This window comes from Ictalurus furcatus, chromosome 4 (genome assembly GCF_023375685.1).
Source record: "Ictalurus furcatus strain D&B chromosome 4, Billie_1.0, whole genome shotgun sequence".
NCBI classification, from domain to species: Eukaryota; Metazoa; Chordata; class Actinopteri; order Siluriformes; family Ictaluridae; genus Ictalurus; species Ictalurus furcatus.
Window position 1 is genome coordinate 10,445,961 of NC_071258.1, and position 19,437 is coordinate 10,465,397.

At 40.6% G+C, this 19,437-nt stretch overlaps 2 protein-coding genes across 4 annotated transcripts in view; one reads left to right on the plus strand and one right to left on the minus strand.

Annotated features, from left to right (window-relative positions):
• btbd11b (BTB (POZ) domain containing 11b) overlaps window positions 1–5,621 on the minus strand; it is a 73,059-nt gene extending 67,438 nt beyond the window's left edge. The window contains exon 1 of the mRNA XM_053622875.1: window positions 4,567–5,621. Within this exon, the coding sequence (XP_053478850.1) occupies window positions 4,567–5,431 (865 nt within the window). The 5' untranslated portion in view covers window positions 5,432–5,621. The remainder of the gene's footprint in view (window positions 1–4,566) is intronic.
• Window positions 5,622–8,515: 2,894 nt separating this feature from the next.
• On the plus strand, window positions 8,516–19,264 carry cry1b (cryptochrome circadian regulator 1b). 3 transcript variants are annotated; one of them, XM_053622876.1, is made up of 13 exons: window positions 8,516–9,251; window positions 11,682–11,790; window positions 12,346–12,488; window positions 13,164–13,348; window positions 13,449–13,537; window positions 13,983–14,123; window positions 14,343–14,654; window positions 15,853–16,004; window positions 16,165–16,367; window positions 17,370–17,468; window positions 17,664–17,759; window positions 18,014–18,073; window positions 18,286–19,264. In XM_053622876.1, the coding sequence occupies exons 1-13, from the start codon at window positions 9,094–9,096 to the stop codon at window positions 18,384–18,386; spliced, it is 1,848 nt and encodes a 615-aa protein (XP_053478851.1). In that variant the 5' UTR covers window positions 8,516–9,093; the 3' UTR covers window positions 18,387–19,264. The 3 variants fall into 3 exon arrangements, with proteins under 3 accessions (XP_053478851.1, XP_053478855.1, XP_053478854.1); XM_053622880.1 differs by lacking the exons at window positions 8,516–9,251; window positions 11,682–11,790; window positions 12,346–12,488 and adding an exon at window positions 12,651–12,667; XM_053622879.1 differs by lacking the exons at window positions 8,516–9,251; window positions 11,682–11,790; window positions 12,346–12,488 and adding an exon at window positions 12,827–12,843.
• Window positions 19,265–19,437: the final 173 nt, after the last annotated feature.

Genomic DNA, 19,437 nt, shown 5'->3' on the forward strand with positions numbered 1-19,437 from the left:
CTGTCACAGATTTTTCACAATGAAAAAAGGGGTCAATGCTAGTCACTAATAGGCATTTCTATAATTTATTTACTGTTGGTTTCTATGGTTTCAGTGCTCCAAGCTATTGTGGTATGGCCACACTATAGATATACATGTCGCTAGCTATGTAACGGATATCTTCCGGATAAAATGAGATGCCTTGCCCATTTTGACCACAAATCAAAGTCTTGTTAATAATAAACAATATGTAAGGAAATGCTTGTGTATAAAATGGATCCATGTGGTGCATCACTGTCTATTAGTATCAATATGTGCTTTAAACAACGTTTCCCATACATAGGCTCTACTTGGGCGGCCCACCCAGGTAGATTAAGTCCCACCCATGTAGATAAAATCAGAATTCCAATTTTCTTTTCAATCAAGACACACAATTGTCAGTTCATAATGAACACAAACCAGCAGACCTTAACCCTCCACTCCAACCCCCCCTTTCTCAAGACAATGCGAATGTCAGGCGTGCGAGACACAGCGATTCAGTTGGTACGTCAAAATTAAACGGTTGACTAGCAGCGGCAACTTCTTCTGAGGAACAGAAAAACTCGGTAATAAAAACACCACACTTAGTAGTTTGTGTATTGGATGCCTAAAAAAAGAATGCTTCTTTGTACTTAATGTGTTAACGTTAAACGTTAATGCTATACATATTATTTTAACTTACGAGGGTACAGTAACGTTAGTTGGTCTGGCTAGCCAGCGGTCTAGTAATGGTAGAGCTAGCTTCGATCTAAACACTCCGTGCAAAGTGACGTAGCTCTAACGTTATCAAGAAGTTAAGACAAACACTTACTAACGTTAGGTAACGTTATCAAGAGCATACAACTACCAACTTTTGTGTATGTGACCTCATGGAAAGCTGGACAAACATAACCAGAATGACGGTCACTTCTTTTTTCCACCAGCCATGAATCCCATTGTAAATGGCATTGAATCATATTTCCAGTGAAAAAGAAAGCGCCAGGAAGATGAAGAGGGGCAAAAAGCAACACAGGTAATGTTAATAGGGTTGCCACAATGAGGAAATAAACTCATGACAGCACTGGTGGTACCGGTAACACCGGACATTTGTGAGTGTTTTCAATCACCACCATGTAAGGTTATGTAGCTGTGGGCCATATTCACACCAAATCGTGCATTGTGGCACCTTCCTATAGGATTAACAATCAGAAAATAACGCTTTATTTCTTCCATTCACCGGCTTTCTCGCTACCACCGCTCACTCTCCTCATTCGCCGTCTAGCTCGCTCGACCACCGCTGCTCTTGACACAAGTATATTCTCAACCTGTGGGAAACACTGAACAATTCTTCTTTATTCTTTACAACATTTGCTCTGCAGTGGCACATTGGTACAGCAGGTACTGTTGCTGCCTCAAAGCTTAAGTGTCTCTAGTTCGATCCTGAGATCAGGATAATATTTGTCTAGGATGATTTCCTCTGGGTTCTCTGTTTTCCTTCAACTTCCCAAAAACATGCTAGTAGATGAACTAGCTATGATAAATTGTAAATGTATGTGGGCATGGTGCCCTGTGATGAACTGGTGTCCCATTCAGGGTGTATTCCTTCCTCACACTCAGTGTCCTGGAACAGGTTCAGGTTCCTCTGTGAATGTGACCAGAATAAAGCAGTTGTTGTAGAAGAATGAATTAATTAGTCTCTACTACCCATTTGACTTCCAGACACTTTGGCACTAGATTGTATATGCAGGACTTGGAAGTGTTTTAAGAAGTCCATAACATAATCACTGTAGCAATTAAGCACGAGGTTAAGGTCAGTCCATTGAAAATCCATGGTCTTGGAGTTTGTTCTATGCAAATGTACACTGTACAATAAGTAACTTTGTCTGCAAACTGCTATTGAATATCTCATAGCTATATTGGTCGCTGTGACATGCCTGGACACACTTACACCAGCTAATACTGAACACACATACACACCCTTCAGTGCCTGACACAGAGCAAACATAGCTGCACAATAGACCTGTGACACTAAGCTGCCTACGTCTGCAGCTGCACCTCAGCCCCCACATCTACTTCAGCGAGGTGGAGGAAGCCTACATTCCTTTATGGACCATACTTTGAACATTAATACATATCCATTGGGGAGGTTGTGTAGGACTTGCATAGTACAACATATTACATGCAAGAACACAGTAATATGTTTATTTATATATACACGGCGTATACCCTCACCGACCATTTTATTAGGAACACCTGTACACCTGTTCATTCATGCAGTTATCCATTCTGTCAATGGTGTGGCAGCGGTGCAGTGCATAAAATCATGCAGAGACAAGTGAGGAGCTTCTGTTAATGTTCATATCAAACATCGGAATGAGGAAAAATGTGATTTCAGTGACTCTGACCATGGCATGGCTGTTGGTGCCAGACAGGCTTTTTTGAGTGTCACAGAAACTGTTGGTTTCTGGGATATTTCTAGAGTTTACATGTTGCCAAAAAGCAAAACCCTCCAGTGAGCAGCAGTTCTGAGGGTAGAAATTCCTTCTTCTTTTTTTTTTTTTAATGAGAGAGCTAAGAGAAGATTTGGCAGACTTATTCAAGCTGACAGGGAGGCTATGGTAACTCAATTAAACACTCTTTACAACTGTGGTGAGCAGAAAAGCATCTCAGAACACATCAAGCTTTGAGGTGAATAGCTTCAACAGCAGAAGAACACATTGGGTTACACTCCAGTCAACCAAAAGGCTACACTAGCCACAGGCTCACAGGCTAAGCTAAATCATGTTTTATGATTGCCTCACTGGATAACTGCATGAATGCACAGGTGTACAGGTGTTCCTAATGTGGCTAGTGATTGTACATAACATTCACTGGGCTGTAGTGTTCTCTCCTGACCATCAAAGATAAAAAATTGACACCATCTGCATACAAAATGACATATCTCCAGGAGCACAAAAGAAATTAAACTGTCACAGCAGTTACATTTTAAAATAACGTTCAAGGTATCAACACTATATGCTGCAAGAGGAGCATGGCACTGTACTGACTCATGAGCTCTGAATAATACAGCTCTTCTTCTGCACAGAGTTCTTTCTAACTCTCCAGTAAACTTCCTTAATTTTCATAAAATGCAAGTTCATGGTTTGTGTGTGTGTGTGTATATATCATCCCATCATTACAATAGCTGTAATGCAAAAACTGCTGCAGTGCCAGATTTAGAATAAGCTCATCAGCAATAATCACCCTAGCCTGAAGATAGATCAAGGCTCCTTTGAATATATCATTTGTCTCCTCTGAATCACATTTGTGACTGCAAACATAATGTGGCTCAAGCACCACAGGAATGTTAGCCATAGAATGGGAAGTTGGCTGGAGGATGCATAACTTGATTGTGTCACATAAGAAAACTAAACGATTTCAACACAGCCACAGCATGAATGACATTGAGTCACTGGCATTTCTTTGTCATGTCAAACCAATCAAAGTCTGAAAGAACAACTTCTGCTAGTATAGCCTCTTCTGCTTATAAAGTTCTCTTATTGTGTACATTTTGTTTCATAAATACCCAAATTATGTTGTTTTTTAAAGTCCAATCCAAACACATTTCAACTGCTACACTTAATTCAGTGGAAAGGCTCCACAAACAAGCATCTGTGGTCACAGAGCCATAAAACATCCCTGCTGTCATAATCACTCTTTCAAACACTTGTAACACACACACACACGCAAACTCAAACTAAAATTCCAAGCTTGTATTATCGTGTATCTGAGACTCTGAATCCCTGGACTTTGGCCCAAACGTCCACACGCAGAATACAGTAACACTACAGTAAAACAAACAGACACACACACACACACACACACACACACACACACACAGAGATGATGTCAGTGTCTGGGCAAGTGGCCCAGGAGATCATTTAACTGGATAAACATAATAGCAGGGTTCCTTGCAAGGTCCATCAAAATCAGAAAAGACAACATCGGCTCTTTTGAAAAATAAAACAAATCAAAAGCTTTCCACTAATCAAGTCTTCCAAATTTTATATAAAATGGCTGTTATTTGTGTTGTAGCTATAACTTCTGCTATTTTAATCCATGTGTACTTTTTTCTGTGTGCTTTGCTTTTAAATCATGTGTGCTACACTCTAAAAACAAAAGGTCATGGAAGATCTTCTAGGGTTACTGAGGTTGTGCTACCAATGCAACCAGTTAAAATGCCTCTAGGACCTTGCAAAAGTTATTGAAACATGACAAATGCTTCCTTAAAGAGCCCTAATTTCAGGTTTAAAAAACAAAAAACAAAGATTAAGTGCACAATTTTGTTTGTTCTTTTCTTTTAAACATGGGCACTGTAACCAAAAACATATGGTCATTAAAGATCTATAGACATTTTAGGGCTCTTGAGGTTGTTTTACCAGTGCACCTTGCTGCAAAAGTTCTAGAAACATGAATGGATCTTTAAAGAACATAATTTAAAGTGTACAGCTTTATATTAGAAGTATAAACTTTACCATGGGGCAGTAAACCTGTTGCTCTGGTCCAGAACATTTTTTTTTTCGGACTTACCACTAGCATTTTTGCCACATACGAGGTGCTGGTAAGGCTGAAGGAGACCGTAGAGCTCCGAATCGTTGTTGATAGCTTGCTCAAAGGCCTCCACAGTGACCGTTGCTGGCATGCCGTTACTCTCCTCCAAGAGCGCGCTGTTCAGGACGCGACTCACCACCTCGCGGAAGAGGCTCTCCATGCAGGCGGCCAGGTAGATGGCGGCGTGCTCGTGGATCCTCGACGCCACGCTGCTGTCCACCAACCACCGGAAGAATCTCCCGATGTTGAAAACGAGCCCGCAGCGCTCCGACTTGCCGCGGCTGTATCTGTCCTCCGTGCTCATGGTGTACATGGAGAGCGCGCCGAGCGCGGCGGCAGCGCAGTTCGCAGCGATGGTCCACGACAGCACGATTTTGGCGGCGCTTTGCACTTCGTACCTGGTGCAGCGCGCGTAGCGCAGGCTCAGCCGCCGCGCCTCCATGGCTATGCGCACCAGCGAGCGACTCACAAGCGCAGAGAGCCTGGCGAGCAGCTCGGGGCTCGAGGTGGCGCATCGCGGGTCGCCCTGCTTGCCAAGCACCGCTTGCACTTCCACGAGGCTCCACGGTACCTCGTCGAGCTCGGGAAGCCTGGCCCAGTGGCACTCCAGCGTCTCGCCGTCGTCGACCGGCGCGGCGTTCACCGTGTCCGAGCTACCGCGGCGACTGCGCATGCGGTCGGTTAGGCGGCAGCAGTTCGCTCCATGCGCGTACGCTGCGTGCGCCTCGGGACAGCAGGACAGCGAGGAGCTAGACGACCTGAACGAGTCCGCCGCTCCGCCGTAACCCGAGTCGAGTGTCAAATCCTCCAGGGTCCTTGTGACCGATTTAGCCCTCTTCGCCATGGCTGCGCCGCATAGTGTCCCGCGAGCTCGGCGCCAACAGAAATAAAGTTCAGGCGAAAGAGAAGACAGTGGGCTTCGATGTAAACAGTGATTCTGTAGCAGTAGAGAAAGTGAAATAAAGAGCTCAGACGGTTTGAGGTGATGTTGAAAGTCGCCTGCAGCGGTGTGTATAGCGCGCTCAATGCACCGCAGTTAAAGGCGCTGAAGTAGCTGTGGAAGGAAGGAGGGGCCATAAGAGAGATGAAGCATACATCCAATACACTCGTGTGAAGACTGAATCGCTGTAAACAAGTAGTGTGTGGCGACGTCGAAAATCCCCGTACAACCGTACTAAAAACGTACCAGTACCATAAACACCCCTTAGTACTGCATTATATACTCTAGTTATTTGCGGTAATAGGCGGTTTTGGATATAACTAGCTTTTAAAATAAAATAATCCTGAATCGTGTGTCATTACTTGCATTCATTGTCATCTTTGAAAGTAAGTCCTCTGTTGTCTGGACTTTTTCCCCCCAGAATTTCAAGATTTTACATTTGGACCCAATCGCCACTTAAATGAAAAACACTTTGTCTTAAATGGCCCTTTTTGTCCTTGAAAGCCACAACAGACAAGCAGTCTGTAGAGAAGTAATGAACAGCTTGTCAAGTGGTGCATCCTGCATGCTTTCAATAGGCCAGATTTGTTTATATAGATAGATACATCAAATGCAGGCTACTTTATTGATCAGTAACCTCCTTAAAATGATGTTCAAATGCAACATATGTCTGGAGAAAAGTGATAGGGATCAGATGAACACCTGGCTAAGGCAACAAGACTCTTCTTGATTAATATTTAATGGAATGCATAATGTATCACATATCCTGAATTGGGTAATTCCATGTGAGCTCAAAAGCATTTACACTGTCTGTCAAGGTCATTTATTTCTCTAGATGGAGCTGAAGATTAAAAACACAGTGAAATATTCAACAATTTGAGTAAGCTTTATAAACATATGAAAGCTCTGGAGAATTATGCTACCCACAGGTTCATTCATATTTTCAGGAGACAACATGGTCGGACTTCTCAGATCAGAAACTAGTAGGCTACGAGAAACTGATCCGTTTAGCATCCTCTTATAAGAATTGCCTTTATGGTGAAAGCAGGGTCATTGTTTCCAGTCACGTGACAGTAGATATAAATCTAGAAAGTAATTTCCAACAGAATATTCAACCCACTGATCACATTTTCTCTTATTTATTCATTTGTCTTCTACGCACCATATGTAGTCACTGTACACATCCCATAGGCCTATTAGATTTAGTTTTCTGATGTTATCCTGCCATCTAGTGTTGTCATTGACCTCAAGTTTAGATTATAACAGAATTGCATTTCTATGTATACGATATACTGTACATCCAATGAGTAATATTAGTATCTAATACAGTCTGGTATAGTAAACAAAGTTGGTTGACAAACAGCAACTTTTCATCATCAGTCAAATGGATGCCATTTTGAAATGCAATTGTTTCAATCTATTGATTTTATAATGGTTAGCATTTCCTACCAAAATACATCTCAGTGACAGAGTTGACATAGGACATATATAAGGGTAACAGGACAGACATAACATGTTTGATGACATCAACAATGATTGTGATACAGGAGTACAGCATCAGACACTCACACATGTGTATATTATATTTGCACTGATTTTTCCTCATGTCTTTAAGTAACCCACATCCAAAATGATGCATTTTAATTCAAATGTGAGGAGACTGTGCTGCTGCTTCAGCGGAATATTTACTGTAGGTCTTTTGAACCTCATGTTTCACCTTTTCCTACCTGCCTATCAATAAGTTATGCAAGGTCAATATCTGAAGAACCGAATAAAAAGTATGATTTTTTAAAAAAAAGGGGGGGGGGGGCTAGAAATCTAATTGTTTGAGCACAGTTATGTGTGGTTTAAAGTAAAGGGCCTTGGCTATCTGTTAAATATTAATGCACATTTTTGCTTTGTCTTGTTGTCTTGTCCTGCACTTTATTGTTTAGTGTATTGTTTATTGTTGATTGATGAGCTGTACTGAACTCACTTACCACCATTAACATTGGGTGGCATTAAATCTTTCATCTCGATAAAAAAAAAAAGCTGAACAAGAATAGGATAATGAATGAATAATATCCTTCTTTGACATTTGAAAATCCTGAAATATGACATGGCGCTAAATTCCTCACTGGCTGGAGCATTTTCATAAATTTTGATTTAACTGTCAAACCAGCAGTTCTGTGAAAATTTTAAAGAAGTAAACTGCTAGCCACATTAAAAAAAAACATGCTTCCAGACAGTAAATATAATAATGATTAAAAAAAATGACAATTTAAAATAAAGAAAATTGATTTTATTCAAACAAATTATGAAAATATTAATTAAGGAATATCTGATTAGGTTTAATAGGCCTAAAGCTGTGAAAAATGTAAGTATCAGTATCTACAGTATCCTTGATGAAAGGGCATGGCCTTTCTGACACCTGTCGAGTTAAAGAGTCTTTAAACTAGGTTTAGTTTAATTAAACTTGCCACCAAGCAGGTTAGCATCTCAGCTAATAGCACCATAGTAACTGAATAAGAATCATTTTGGTTTCTGAGATGGAAAACTCAGAGTTTTCCCGACCTCTGTGTATACACACCGGAGTTAAGAACTAAATCAGCTTTCTGAAACACCCCACAGGAGCCCTGACTAGGGTAAACACTCCTGACTCTCCCTAGGTCATGTGCACATCCGGGTACTGAGTTTCTATCTGATCAGCGCGGAACACACTCAAACAAGTCTGTCTGCAGACCCAATTTAATCGTTGTATCTTGTTGTACATTAAAACGCGTTAAATATATTCATTATGCCATATAATGTACAATGTGAGTTAAGTTAATGTAGGACTTATATAATGTTCTTTAATTTGTTTTTTTGACGAGACGCGTTAAAACGTGACATCTAGTAGCTATGTGTGGTTTGGACCATCAGGGTGACGTCACGCCGTGATTGCGCGAGCGTGTGGGCGTGTGGGCGGAGTCGCTAGCGCCTGAGCGCTCGAGCTGGAATAAAACGGATGCTCAAGCGCGAGAGTCCAGCCAGTAGTACGTTAAATATTAAGCTGGTCGGTTACACGAGAAACGCGTGTGTTGAACTGAAGTACCCGTTTGTGCAAACCGACACGACGGGCAGGTTTTTTTCCTTTTATTTCCTGCGTGTTTATTTCCCCTTTATTCCCGTCCTGACGTTTGTACGCCGCTTTGTCTGAGCTAGCGAAGCCTAAAAAGACCTAACCGGCTAACTGCTGCCTCAAAGCAGACATTTCTTTGGAGTTTTTGTCGTCGTTTTTGTTTTTATAGCTTGTTGCTGAGTTGTGAGTTTTACTGAAGAAACAATTGAGCGAATGGTATTTTTTGTTCCACTGTAGTAGCACCATATGTGACCAGTGTTTATGAAGTCGTCCCGGATAATTCACCTCAGATCCATCAGCAGCGAGAGCATGGAAAACGATTTCCTCGAGCAAGGTTAAGTTCACTGGGACGTCTGGGCTACTCCTGTCCGCTGTCAAATTCTCCTCCCAGCGTGTTCTGGACCTGTGAATAGTCTTGTCCAGCTTTATTCTAGGAGGCGTGTGTGAAGGACGTCAGAGTGGAGTAATGGTGGTTAACGCGGTGCACTGGTTCAGGAAGGGTTTGAGGCTGCATGATAACCCCTCACTCCTGGAGAGTATAGTAGGGGCGGACTCTTTACGCTGTATTTACATTCTTGACCCCTGGTTTGCAGGTTCATCCAACGTGGGAATCAATAGGTGGAGGTAAGACCTGTAGCTCAACCTTTCAAACCATGGAGGAGACCGGGGAACCATAAAGGTGTAGTGCATGGGAGACAAATGACCAAAACCAAGCATAAAAGACAGTCTACTAATTAGCAGTAGGGTTACACTTAGTGTATGCTGTAGTGTATTATTATTATTATTATTATTATTATTATTATTAGACTTGGAAACCTTGATGTGCTGAAATGGCTGCATGCCTGTTGCTTCAGATCTAGTAGGTTTAGGTATATTTGTTATATATAAATTACTGTTCAAACATATGATTTCCTTGTGTTTGGATTAAAAAAAAAACTGCTCCTCATTTAGAGCACTCTTGTTGCATTAAATATTTGCCAAAGTACTGCAAAGGTCCTTAATCTCAATCCTGGAGTGCAGCCAAGTTTGGTGATTTCCTGTCCTAGCACATGTACTAATCCTGGGAGTTACATGCTGGGTTGAATCAGTGTCTTTCAGTAGGGAAATCCTAAAACGGGGAGGTGTCCCTAGATAGTCAGTTCCACTGTTTCCCCCAAACTGATTTCTGTCCTCTGTAAATGAACATTCGGTTGTTAAGGGCAGCTCTTCCAACACTTATCATGTTCTAATCCTTGGTTACGTACAGGAAGGTCTAATGAAGTCACTATGAGTAAAGTTGGTTTATAAGTTTACTGTTGATTGTGCTATCGGCAGTTTAATAACACCGTTGGCTGAACATCAAGATCCTTCAAGTCACAGCTTGTCTCCTTTAATACAGCTGCAGTCTTATCTTTTGTAAATCACTGGCATGCCGTGAACTAAAAGTTCTGACGATAATATGTACCCAAATACAGAGTCGAGCGTAGGATAGCGTTGGCATGGTACCTCAGTGTTTAAAAAGCAGTATCTGTGTATAGTGGTGGGAGATCTTTAGTAAGAGGCTTTACGCTGACAGTCATGCCGATGACGTAACATGGAGCGGACCCACGTCTCCCGCTCTAGAACAGGACAGATATAACTGGGTCATCGTGTCAGCAGTGGCACTTACCACGTTCCCCAGTCAGCTCTGACCTACTTTTGCCGCCGCCACCACTCCTGTTACACACACACCAGTCCATCTGCTGGAACACACAAACATGGACAGACATACAGCAAGGATCGGTATGTGCTTTTCATTAGAGCTACAATAGCACAGTGTTGCTGTCAGGTTCTCCTAACATGATGGAACTTGAGAATAGATACTTGAACTCCTTCAAAGTAGAGGACTCTGCTATTAAATAAAAACTGATAATTTCCTTGTGAAAGTCTTGACTAGTACATCCCTTCATGAAAGCTGATGAATCATTTCACAAATGCACAGGTTACATCGGTCCCTTAACAGTGAGCTATTTTGAGATGTGGTGTTTTTTTGTGTGTTTTTGTTTTGTTTTTTAAGGTTAAAAGCAGGGGAACAAGTGTGCATTTTGAGCACTATGAACACATGATGTCTGAATGAAAGCTAGGGGAAAAGAAAACTCGTAATGTACTCATGTCACATTCTAAAATGTTCATGCCTGCCAATTCTTAGTAAATATGGCCTATCGAAGTTTACCAAAAAAAAAAAAAGTGTCCTAGCTGGAAGGAGTTTGAATGGATCAGACATCTTTGGGAAGTCTGCTGTCAGACTGTACTGGATTCTGACCTGCTGACCCAGTCTGAATGTGATTCCCCTGACAGGCCAAAAGAGGTACAAATGCAGCTCAGACAGGATTTAGCCCTTATGAGGCTAAACATGCACAAGTCCCACAAGGACAAAATCGTCCTAGACCTTGTGTAATAGTGGAGGTCATTTAGTGTTTCATTGAAATTATATTGAATATGAACTGACCAGAGGACATTTATATAGGTCTGTGCTGCTGAATTAATGTTTGTAGATCACTTGCCAAAATTGCTGAAATGATTTTGAGAAAAATCAGCTCCCTCTAAAGATGTGGTTATGTAATTGCTTTGATTGACTAGCTTGCCAACTATTTAGACTGGGAATGGTACTGAGGAACACTCACCAATGAGGGTGACTTCTGCGGCTTTTAAAGATTCATTCCCAGTGGTACACTTTATCTATAGACCCAGAAGTATCACAAATGTAGATACTATATTTGTAATAGTTAAAAAATTTTCTGGAGGAAGAACATCTATTTCTTCTTCATTCATAACACACTTATTGCTCACAGGCTGGTATTGTACATGATACTTTAGAGACCCCATTTCTCATGTGATGGGAGCATTGTCAAACCCACATGACCTTCATTATAATGATCAAAGTTCAGCATATAGAGCATCTTGCAAAACATTGTCTGCTTGTTTATAAGCTATTTTAAACTTTTTGAAAATTGTAATACCCACTGCCAGTTTATGCCAGTAAACATGACAGTAAACTTTCTGTTGGAACTGTTCTTGTCATTTGCTTTATTTCAGGTTTTTATTGCAGTGTCTGGAGGACCTGGATGCCAGCCTTCGAAAACTCAACTCTCGCTTGTATGTTATCAGAGGCCAGCCCACTGACGTCTTTCCCAGGCTTTTCAAGGTTAACCACTTTTGATATTGTTTTTCTAAATGTAAATGTACTATCCTTTAAAAAATACTAAATGCCATGTTTTCTGCTTGGCCCACTGCAAAAAACAGGCCGAGCAGAAAACGTGTCATTTTACTATTTTTAATTAAGCAGTGAATAAAACTGTAACAAACAGTTGCAGCCTGAATACAGAAAAGCTTTTTCCTTAGATTTTCTTCAAATAATAAAGTTTTTTTGCGGTAAACTGTCAGACAGCTTTTACACATGAACTTGTCAGTGTATCTTCATTCAGTTTCATAGACCTGCAGATGATAGACAGACTGTCAAGAAGCTGTGTTTTGTGAATAAACATGAAAGTAGGTGTTGATCTGCAACAGTTTTGTGGCACCAAGCACTGTTTGTGCTCAGCCCCCCCCCCCCCCCCATTTATTATTTTTTTTATTTTTGCTACAGAATGCATATCGTCCATCTGATAAGATTAAGAGATTTAATCCGTGTGAGAACTGGATTTTCTTTTCAGTGTTCTATTCCTGGGGAAAAATAAGCAGACTTTGCTCTTTACTGCAGGAGTGGAAGATCACGCATCTGTCATACGAGTATGACTCCGAACCATTTGGGAAAGAGCGGGATGCAGCCATCAAGAAGCTGGCCAATGAGGCAGGGGTGGAGGTCACTGTTAGAATCTCCCACACACTCTATGATCCAGAGAAGTGAGTGTGTATTTGTGCATATTGCCATATGGCTTGTCATCTTGCATTTACATTTGTTCATTTGGCAGACAATTTTTTTTATTATTATTTTTTAAATTTTATTTTATTTCTTTTTATCTCAAGCAACTTGAAATTCAAGCATTGGGGCTGAACAGTCTAATTCAGGCATGGGGCTACAAGTAGGTTGTGGGTGTCATTCTTTCATTTGAGCTCACAATCAAACAATATGGAACAGGTTTTTACTTTATTTATCCATCCATCCATCTTCTACCGCTTACTCCTTTTCAGGGTCACAGGGAACCTGAAGCCTATCCCAGGGAGCATCGGGCACAAGGCAGAGTACACCCTGGACAGGGTGCCAGTCCTTGTTTATTTATGAATAGTGTAATAGTTTACCACCTCTGGAATTATTGGCACCCTATATAAAGATGGATGAAAAGGTTATTGGAAAATGGTGGTTAATTAGCTCAAGCTCATACAGAAAATGGAAATCCTTTATAAAACAATAATAAATAAATAACACTGCATAAGAAACTATATATGTTTTGATGGCACTAAATGTTTCTAAATGGTTTTTATTCCATCCATCACCTTCCCTGACCAAACATCCTGTTTCTCTCTGTCTCTCTCTCTGTCTCTCTCTCTGTCTCTCTCTCTGTCTCTCTCTCAAATTAGGATCATTGAGCTGAATGGTGGGCAGTCACCTCTCACATATAAGCGCTTTCAGACAATACTCAGTAGAATGGATGCTGTAGAAATACCAGCAGAGACCATTACTGCTGAGATACTAAGCAAATGTATCATGACTGTTGGTGATGACCATGACGAGAGGTTTGGTGTGCCCTCACTGGAGGAGCTTGGTATGATTTACAGTATTTATCTATTTACTTACTTGCTTGGTGTGTGTGTGTGTGTGCTCTATAGTAATTTGCTAGTTCCTAACCTGTCTTTTTGGTGTAGGCTTTGAGACAGAAGGTCTACCATCTGCTGTGTGGCCAGGAGGAGAGACTGAGGCTCTGACTCGTCTGGAGAGACACTTGGAGAGAAAGGTGAGCAGAAGAGAGACTTGTTATTAACAAGCATCTTGGACTTGATTCAGTTTAATGCGGATTATATGCCTCAGTAATATAGAAAATAATGTCTGGAGTGAATTGAAAACTCTGATGGTACTGATGCAGCGATATGGATTATGTTCATGTGCATTCCATGCTTGTTGACATTGGGAGCACATCCATCAAGGCTTTACGAAGGCGAGTAGTGACATGGTGTTCTGGCAGTAATGCTGTTTGTTGGATGGTGGCTATAAATCGATTATTTTTTTCCCTCCATTTTAATGAGTTGTAACAATCATTCTCCTTCAGAACATTCAGCTGTCTGCATATTCACAAAAGTAGCAGATCTCTTGTGCAAAATCCCATATGCTTATTCTTGCACTTAAGTTATGTGCATTATGTCCTCCTTGAAAAATCCATGATATTTTATGTCTTTGTGTAGGCATGGGTGGCTAACTTTGAGCGTCCCAGAATGAATGCAAATTCATTACTAGCCAGCCCTACAGGTCTGAGCCCTTATCTTCGCTTCGGCTGCCTCTCCTGTAGACTCTTCTACTTTAAACTCACAGACTTGTACAAAAAGGTGAGTATAAGGCTACAAGCTAGATTTAATTTGAAATGTAGATTATTAAGTGGTTTAGTAAAAGTATATATACTATATAGTAATATAGCCACTTTGTCTCAGTTCCTTGCAGTATTTTCTTGTCAAGTGTATACTGTTTGGAATTAGTCGATTATTATTTATTAGCATTCATTCAATCTTCAACAACTGTTCTATCCACTCTTTCTCTGTCATTGTTAGGTAATGAAAAATAGTGTCCCTCCACTGTCTCTCTACGGCCAGCTGCTATGGAGAGAGTTCTTCTACACAGCTGCCACAAACAGGCCGTGCTTTGACAAAATGGAGGGCAACCCAATCTGTGTGCAGATCTCATGGGACCGTAACCCAGAGGCATTAGCAAAGTGGGCAGAAGGCAGGACAGGTTTTCCCTGGATTGATGCGATCATGACTCAGCTGAGGCAGGAGGGGTGGATTCATCACCTGGCACGGCATGCTGTTGCATGCTTCCTCACCAGAGGAGACCTTTGGATCAGCTGGGAGGAAGGCGTCAAGGTGGGAAGAGAAGGCTGTTTGTTTTACTCATTTGTCATATGTCCTGAAAAGCAAATAAAATCACAACTATATCTGAATGCAAGCATTTTACTGTGTTTTAGAGACTGAAGTACATCAAATAAAATATAATTGTTTGTCTGTTTCATAGACAAACCCTTAGTATGTTTCATAAAATAATACAAAAGTACACAGTATATTGTAATTAGGGCTGCAAAAACTAATCGATTAAATCTATAATAATCGATAATTAAAATAATCGACAACAAATTTGATTATGGATTAGTTTGGTCTGTGACGTCACTGTGGAGTGATTGTATATAAATGTAAGAAGTGTCATTTACAGAATAAATTAACGTTACTGTTCAGATGAGTGAATGTGTGTGTTACTGCAGAACATTCAAACTTAGTTTTTTTTGTTGTTGGTTTTTTTTTGTTGCAATTTTAATATAGTGATTTAACGTCTGCTTTAAAGCTTGTGGACAATCAATTGTTTTTTTTTCTAAATATAATGTAAATATTTTTTTTAATCCTTTGCACAATCTATACTGTAGCCCACATAGATACATTTAATACCTTTTTCATAGCCTTCAAATTACACAATGTTTGAAGGACAACATCGGGCAGAATGTGAAAAAATGTTTTTGTTTCTTAAAAATACAGAAAATAAAAATTGGCCTTTTAACCCAACTAATCGATTCATCAAAGAAATAATTGGCACATTAATCAATAATCAAAATAATTGGTAGTTGTAGCCCAAGTTGTAATTCTCATTCATCTATTTACTGCTTGTTTTGCTGAATTTATTTCATGGGTTCCCCTTCAATCATGAGGGAAGAACTTGGGGAAACAATCTACCCTCAAGACATTAGAGCATCTGTTCAAGATAACAGCATAAACCTGTATGTTTACTACTATTGCTAGCTAACTTTAGTTTGGCATTCTATAGGTGCCTGAATCAATGTGCTGCTACTTTTCCTGCCTGCAGTTAGCATCACGTTTCACATGCTCGATCACTGTCTGTTTTTGGCCTCTATGCCTCTGTTTATTCTGACATTTGTATTACTGTTTTCTTTCAAATATTTTGAGCTAGAACAAAAAAGGCATTCATGAAGTTGCATCAAATGACTGTAACAAGTCTTGAATATTGTCGGTTGACTGACTCTCTCTCTCTGTCTCTGTCTCTGTTTGTGTTTGTCAGGTGTTTGAAGAGTTGTTGCTGGATGCAGATTGGAGTGTTAATGCAGGCAGCTGGATGTGGCTCTCCTGCAGTTCATTTTTTCAGCAGTTCTTCCACTGCTACTGCCCAGTGGGTTTTGGTCGCCGCACCGATCCCAATGGAGATTATATACGGTAGTATTTCTCTCCCAGATATACCACTTGCATGTAATTTTATGCTTATGATGCTGCTCATAACTGTTTTGTACAAGGTCACTTACTAGTGTTAGTAAGTAACAGTACTGAACGTTCCAAACAAAACAGTAATATAAAGTTTTGACATTTTTGTGTACAGTCGGTATTTGCCTATATTGAGGGGTTTTCCTGCCAAATACATCTACGACCCTTGGAATGCACCAGAAAGTGTACAGAAGCTTGCTAAGTGCATCATTGGGACTCACTACCCCAAGCCCATGGTGAACCATGCCGAGGCCAGCAGAATGAACATTGAGCGCATGAAACAAATTTACCAGCAGCTGTCGTGTTACAGAGGCCTTGGTAAGTATTGGGTAGATGGTGTAAAGGATTGGTTCAAACGGTATTCAACTTGATATTTGATTGTGAACAACTGGAAGAAAATTTTAACTAAAGGCTTAGCAGTTGTAACATCATTGACCACTACAGATTATTAGGTACCATTTAAGCATAGGTATTGAAAAATGGTGTACTGCTTGTGTACAGTAGGATTGCATGTCATTGTCACCCATGGATGGGAGTCCAAGAGAGAATAACTGAGCTACTGGCTGGGTGGGAGAGATGGCCTTCCTCTCCCTCATATATCAAGACAGCATTAGCAAATCATGTTCATTATGTATGCAGAATAGTGCAATAATAAGGTAGTTAGTCCTATCCTCCAAATGTGTTTAGCGCCATTATTATTGAGCGGTGTGCCTCAGTGGAATTGCATGCTAGTTTTCACCAACCTGGGTTGATGGATGTTGTGTGATTATGGAAGAACTATCCAGTGGGAGGGAATTGGCTAACACAGAAGCTCAGTGTTTATGCTTGTACCAGAATTTCTGTTAGCCAGTAAATACCGTTTTGTTTTGGGTTTTTTACTATTAAAAACTTTAGTCGGATAAATTCAAAAATTGTCAGACACAATGTCCGGTAAAAATATCAACACAACGCAAACTTTAGACAAAGTACATTCACAATTGAACACCTAAATACAGTCTCTCTGCATGTGCACATGCATCTCTGCTTGTTCTCTCTCTCTCTCTCTCTCTCTCTCTCTCTCTCTCTCTCTCTCTCTCTCTCTTTCTTTCTTTCTTTCTTTCTTTCTTTCTTTCTTTTTATGGAAGGCACTGAAAACATCTGCTGCTCAACCATGCCGCCACAATCGCATACACTATGTATAGTCCAAAACGTTACAGTGCAAAATAAACACAGGAATGAGATGACCGGATTTGCTCCAGTTTGTCCTGTAAACTTTATCATTCCCGAACACGTTTGAAGGCACCAACGTTTCTTATTATTACTAATCTTCATGTTTTTCAGGGCTTCTGGCCTCTGTGCCGTCCAATGCCAGTGGTAACGGCGAAGGTGCAGGAGCAAGTCTGAACCCGACAGACAGCACACAGGAGAGCAGTGCTGCAGGTAATTTCATTACATGTTTACTGCATAGCATTTGTACCAGTCATAACAGTGCGTCACATAACATCCAGTTGTCACAGAAAATGGCATGTAACACAAACGAGGCAGACACACCCTTGTCATATGTCATTGCAGATTTAAATGATAAAGTGTTTTGTTCATGACTTTATTTAAGAGGTTTTTATTTCTATCTACCAGTGCAACTAACCCCGGCCAACATTCAAGAAGATTTGTCAGCAAGCCCATTGTCCTGTACTGACCAACTAACTGGCACTAGTTCCCAGTCACCAGCAGGTGTGTATTATAGCTGCTTTTTACAGTCAAACATGGGACTAATAACAGGTGTGTTATATGAAAGACAGGAATTGTGTATATACAGTGGGAGCTGCATTCCATAGTAACTGTTTCCTTTTTCAACAAGGAACTGATTTTTATTATACACAGTATTCTGAATTTACAGATATCGGTCAAACCTTCAGTTAGGGACAAAGGTGCAGAAAGGGGTCTGTGTTCAGCTGTTTGAATGATTGATCTTGCTTTCCTAAAAGGTATATCAGGAACTGGTGGAGTAAAATCTTGGAGACAAGACACAAAGCAAACACAGAGAGGTGAGCCAAACAGCTCTGACCTCCATACACAGATAATGTGCCAGGAACACATTATAATTAAGGGCTGGGCTGTACTGTTTAGCAAGATGTGTGTTGATGGAATTTCATCTTTTAGTCAAACAAGATCAGATAACAGTCACACCTTTGCAAGGGAACATTGTGTACTCTCTTGTCAGCTGACTGGAATGTTTTTTGGGGTTTTTTTTTTTTAGACAGAAGAACAGACACGCTAAAGCGACATAGTGAAGAGTCCGTATCAAACCGTGGATGCAAGATTCAGAAAAGGAACAGTGATAAGCCACCTTCACAGTGACCACAGCACACACTTCTCAGGCGGCGAGCAGGATGTAGTCCCAATGGTAGTAGTTAGGACTACCATTAAGCAATTTTTAGATATTGCTTATCTGCTACAGTGGATTTATAATCTACACACCCCTGTTAAAATGGCAAATTTTTGTGATGGGGGGGACTTGGTTTAAGATAAATCATGTCAGAAGTTTTCCCACCCTCAGTGTGAAATGATAACGTATAAAGATTAAATGAGAAACAATCAAAAACATTTTAGGGAAAAATAGGAGAGGGGAAAAAAAAAGAAGGTACAGTAACCTTGTTGCATAAGTGTGCACACCTTTTTATAAGGGGAGTGTGGCTGTGTCAAGCTCCTGTTCATAAATAATTATCATGCAGCTGTCATCACTGACATTATTCAGATAATTTTGTTGATCTTCATAATTTGATTTCATACATCAACTTGGTTTTGTCTGACTGCTGATGCCATGGTCTGCAAAGAATTGACAAAGCCTGTACCAGGTCTCACTGTCACAAATAATTGATCAGAAGAGGGGTGCGGAAAACTTTGAAAACATCAGATGTACCGTGGTACACTGTGAAGGCCATCATCAACAAGTGGAGAAAATGGAGCTCCACTGTGACCTTACTAAGAACAGGACAGCCGTCTAAAATTTACAAAAGGACAAAAACTTACCAGCGAGGCTGCAAAGAGACCAACGGTAACATTAATGGAGCTGACTCTCTGCATGGGACAACAATCTCTTGTGTTCTTCATATGTTTGTGTTATGGGCTAAGGTGGCTAGACGGAAGCCCTTTCTCACAAAAAACATCCAAGCTCAACTAAATCACCCCAAACATGTGGAGAAATATTTTGTGGTCTGATTAGGCCAGTTCCAAAAGGAATGTTTAGTGCACAGAAAGCACATCAACAAAAAAAAATCACCATACCCATGCTGAAGAATGGTGGTGGCAGCATCATGCTTTAGAGCTGCTTTTTTCAGCCAGAACTGGGGCTTTTAACAAGGTGGAGGGAATCATGAATAGCTACAAATATCAGCAGACTTAGTGCAAA

What these genes read in the sequence shown, in the direction of transcription:
- cry1b (XM_053622876.1), top strand. Translation starts at nt 9,094, where the DNA reads ATGGTGGTTAACGCGGTGCACTGGTTCAGGAAGGGTTTGAGGCTGCAT. An exon ending in TAGTTCCCAGTCACCAGCAG is followed by an intron (nt 17,760 to 18,013) that starts GTGTGTATTATA and finishes CTTTCCTAAAAG; the next exon opens with GTATATCAGGAACTGGTGGA. An exon ending in CACAAAGCAAACACAGAGAG is followed by an intron (nt 18,074 to 18,285) that starts GTGAGCCAAACA and finishes TTTTTTTTTTAG; the next exon opens with ACAGAAGAACAGACACGCTA.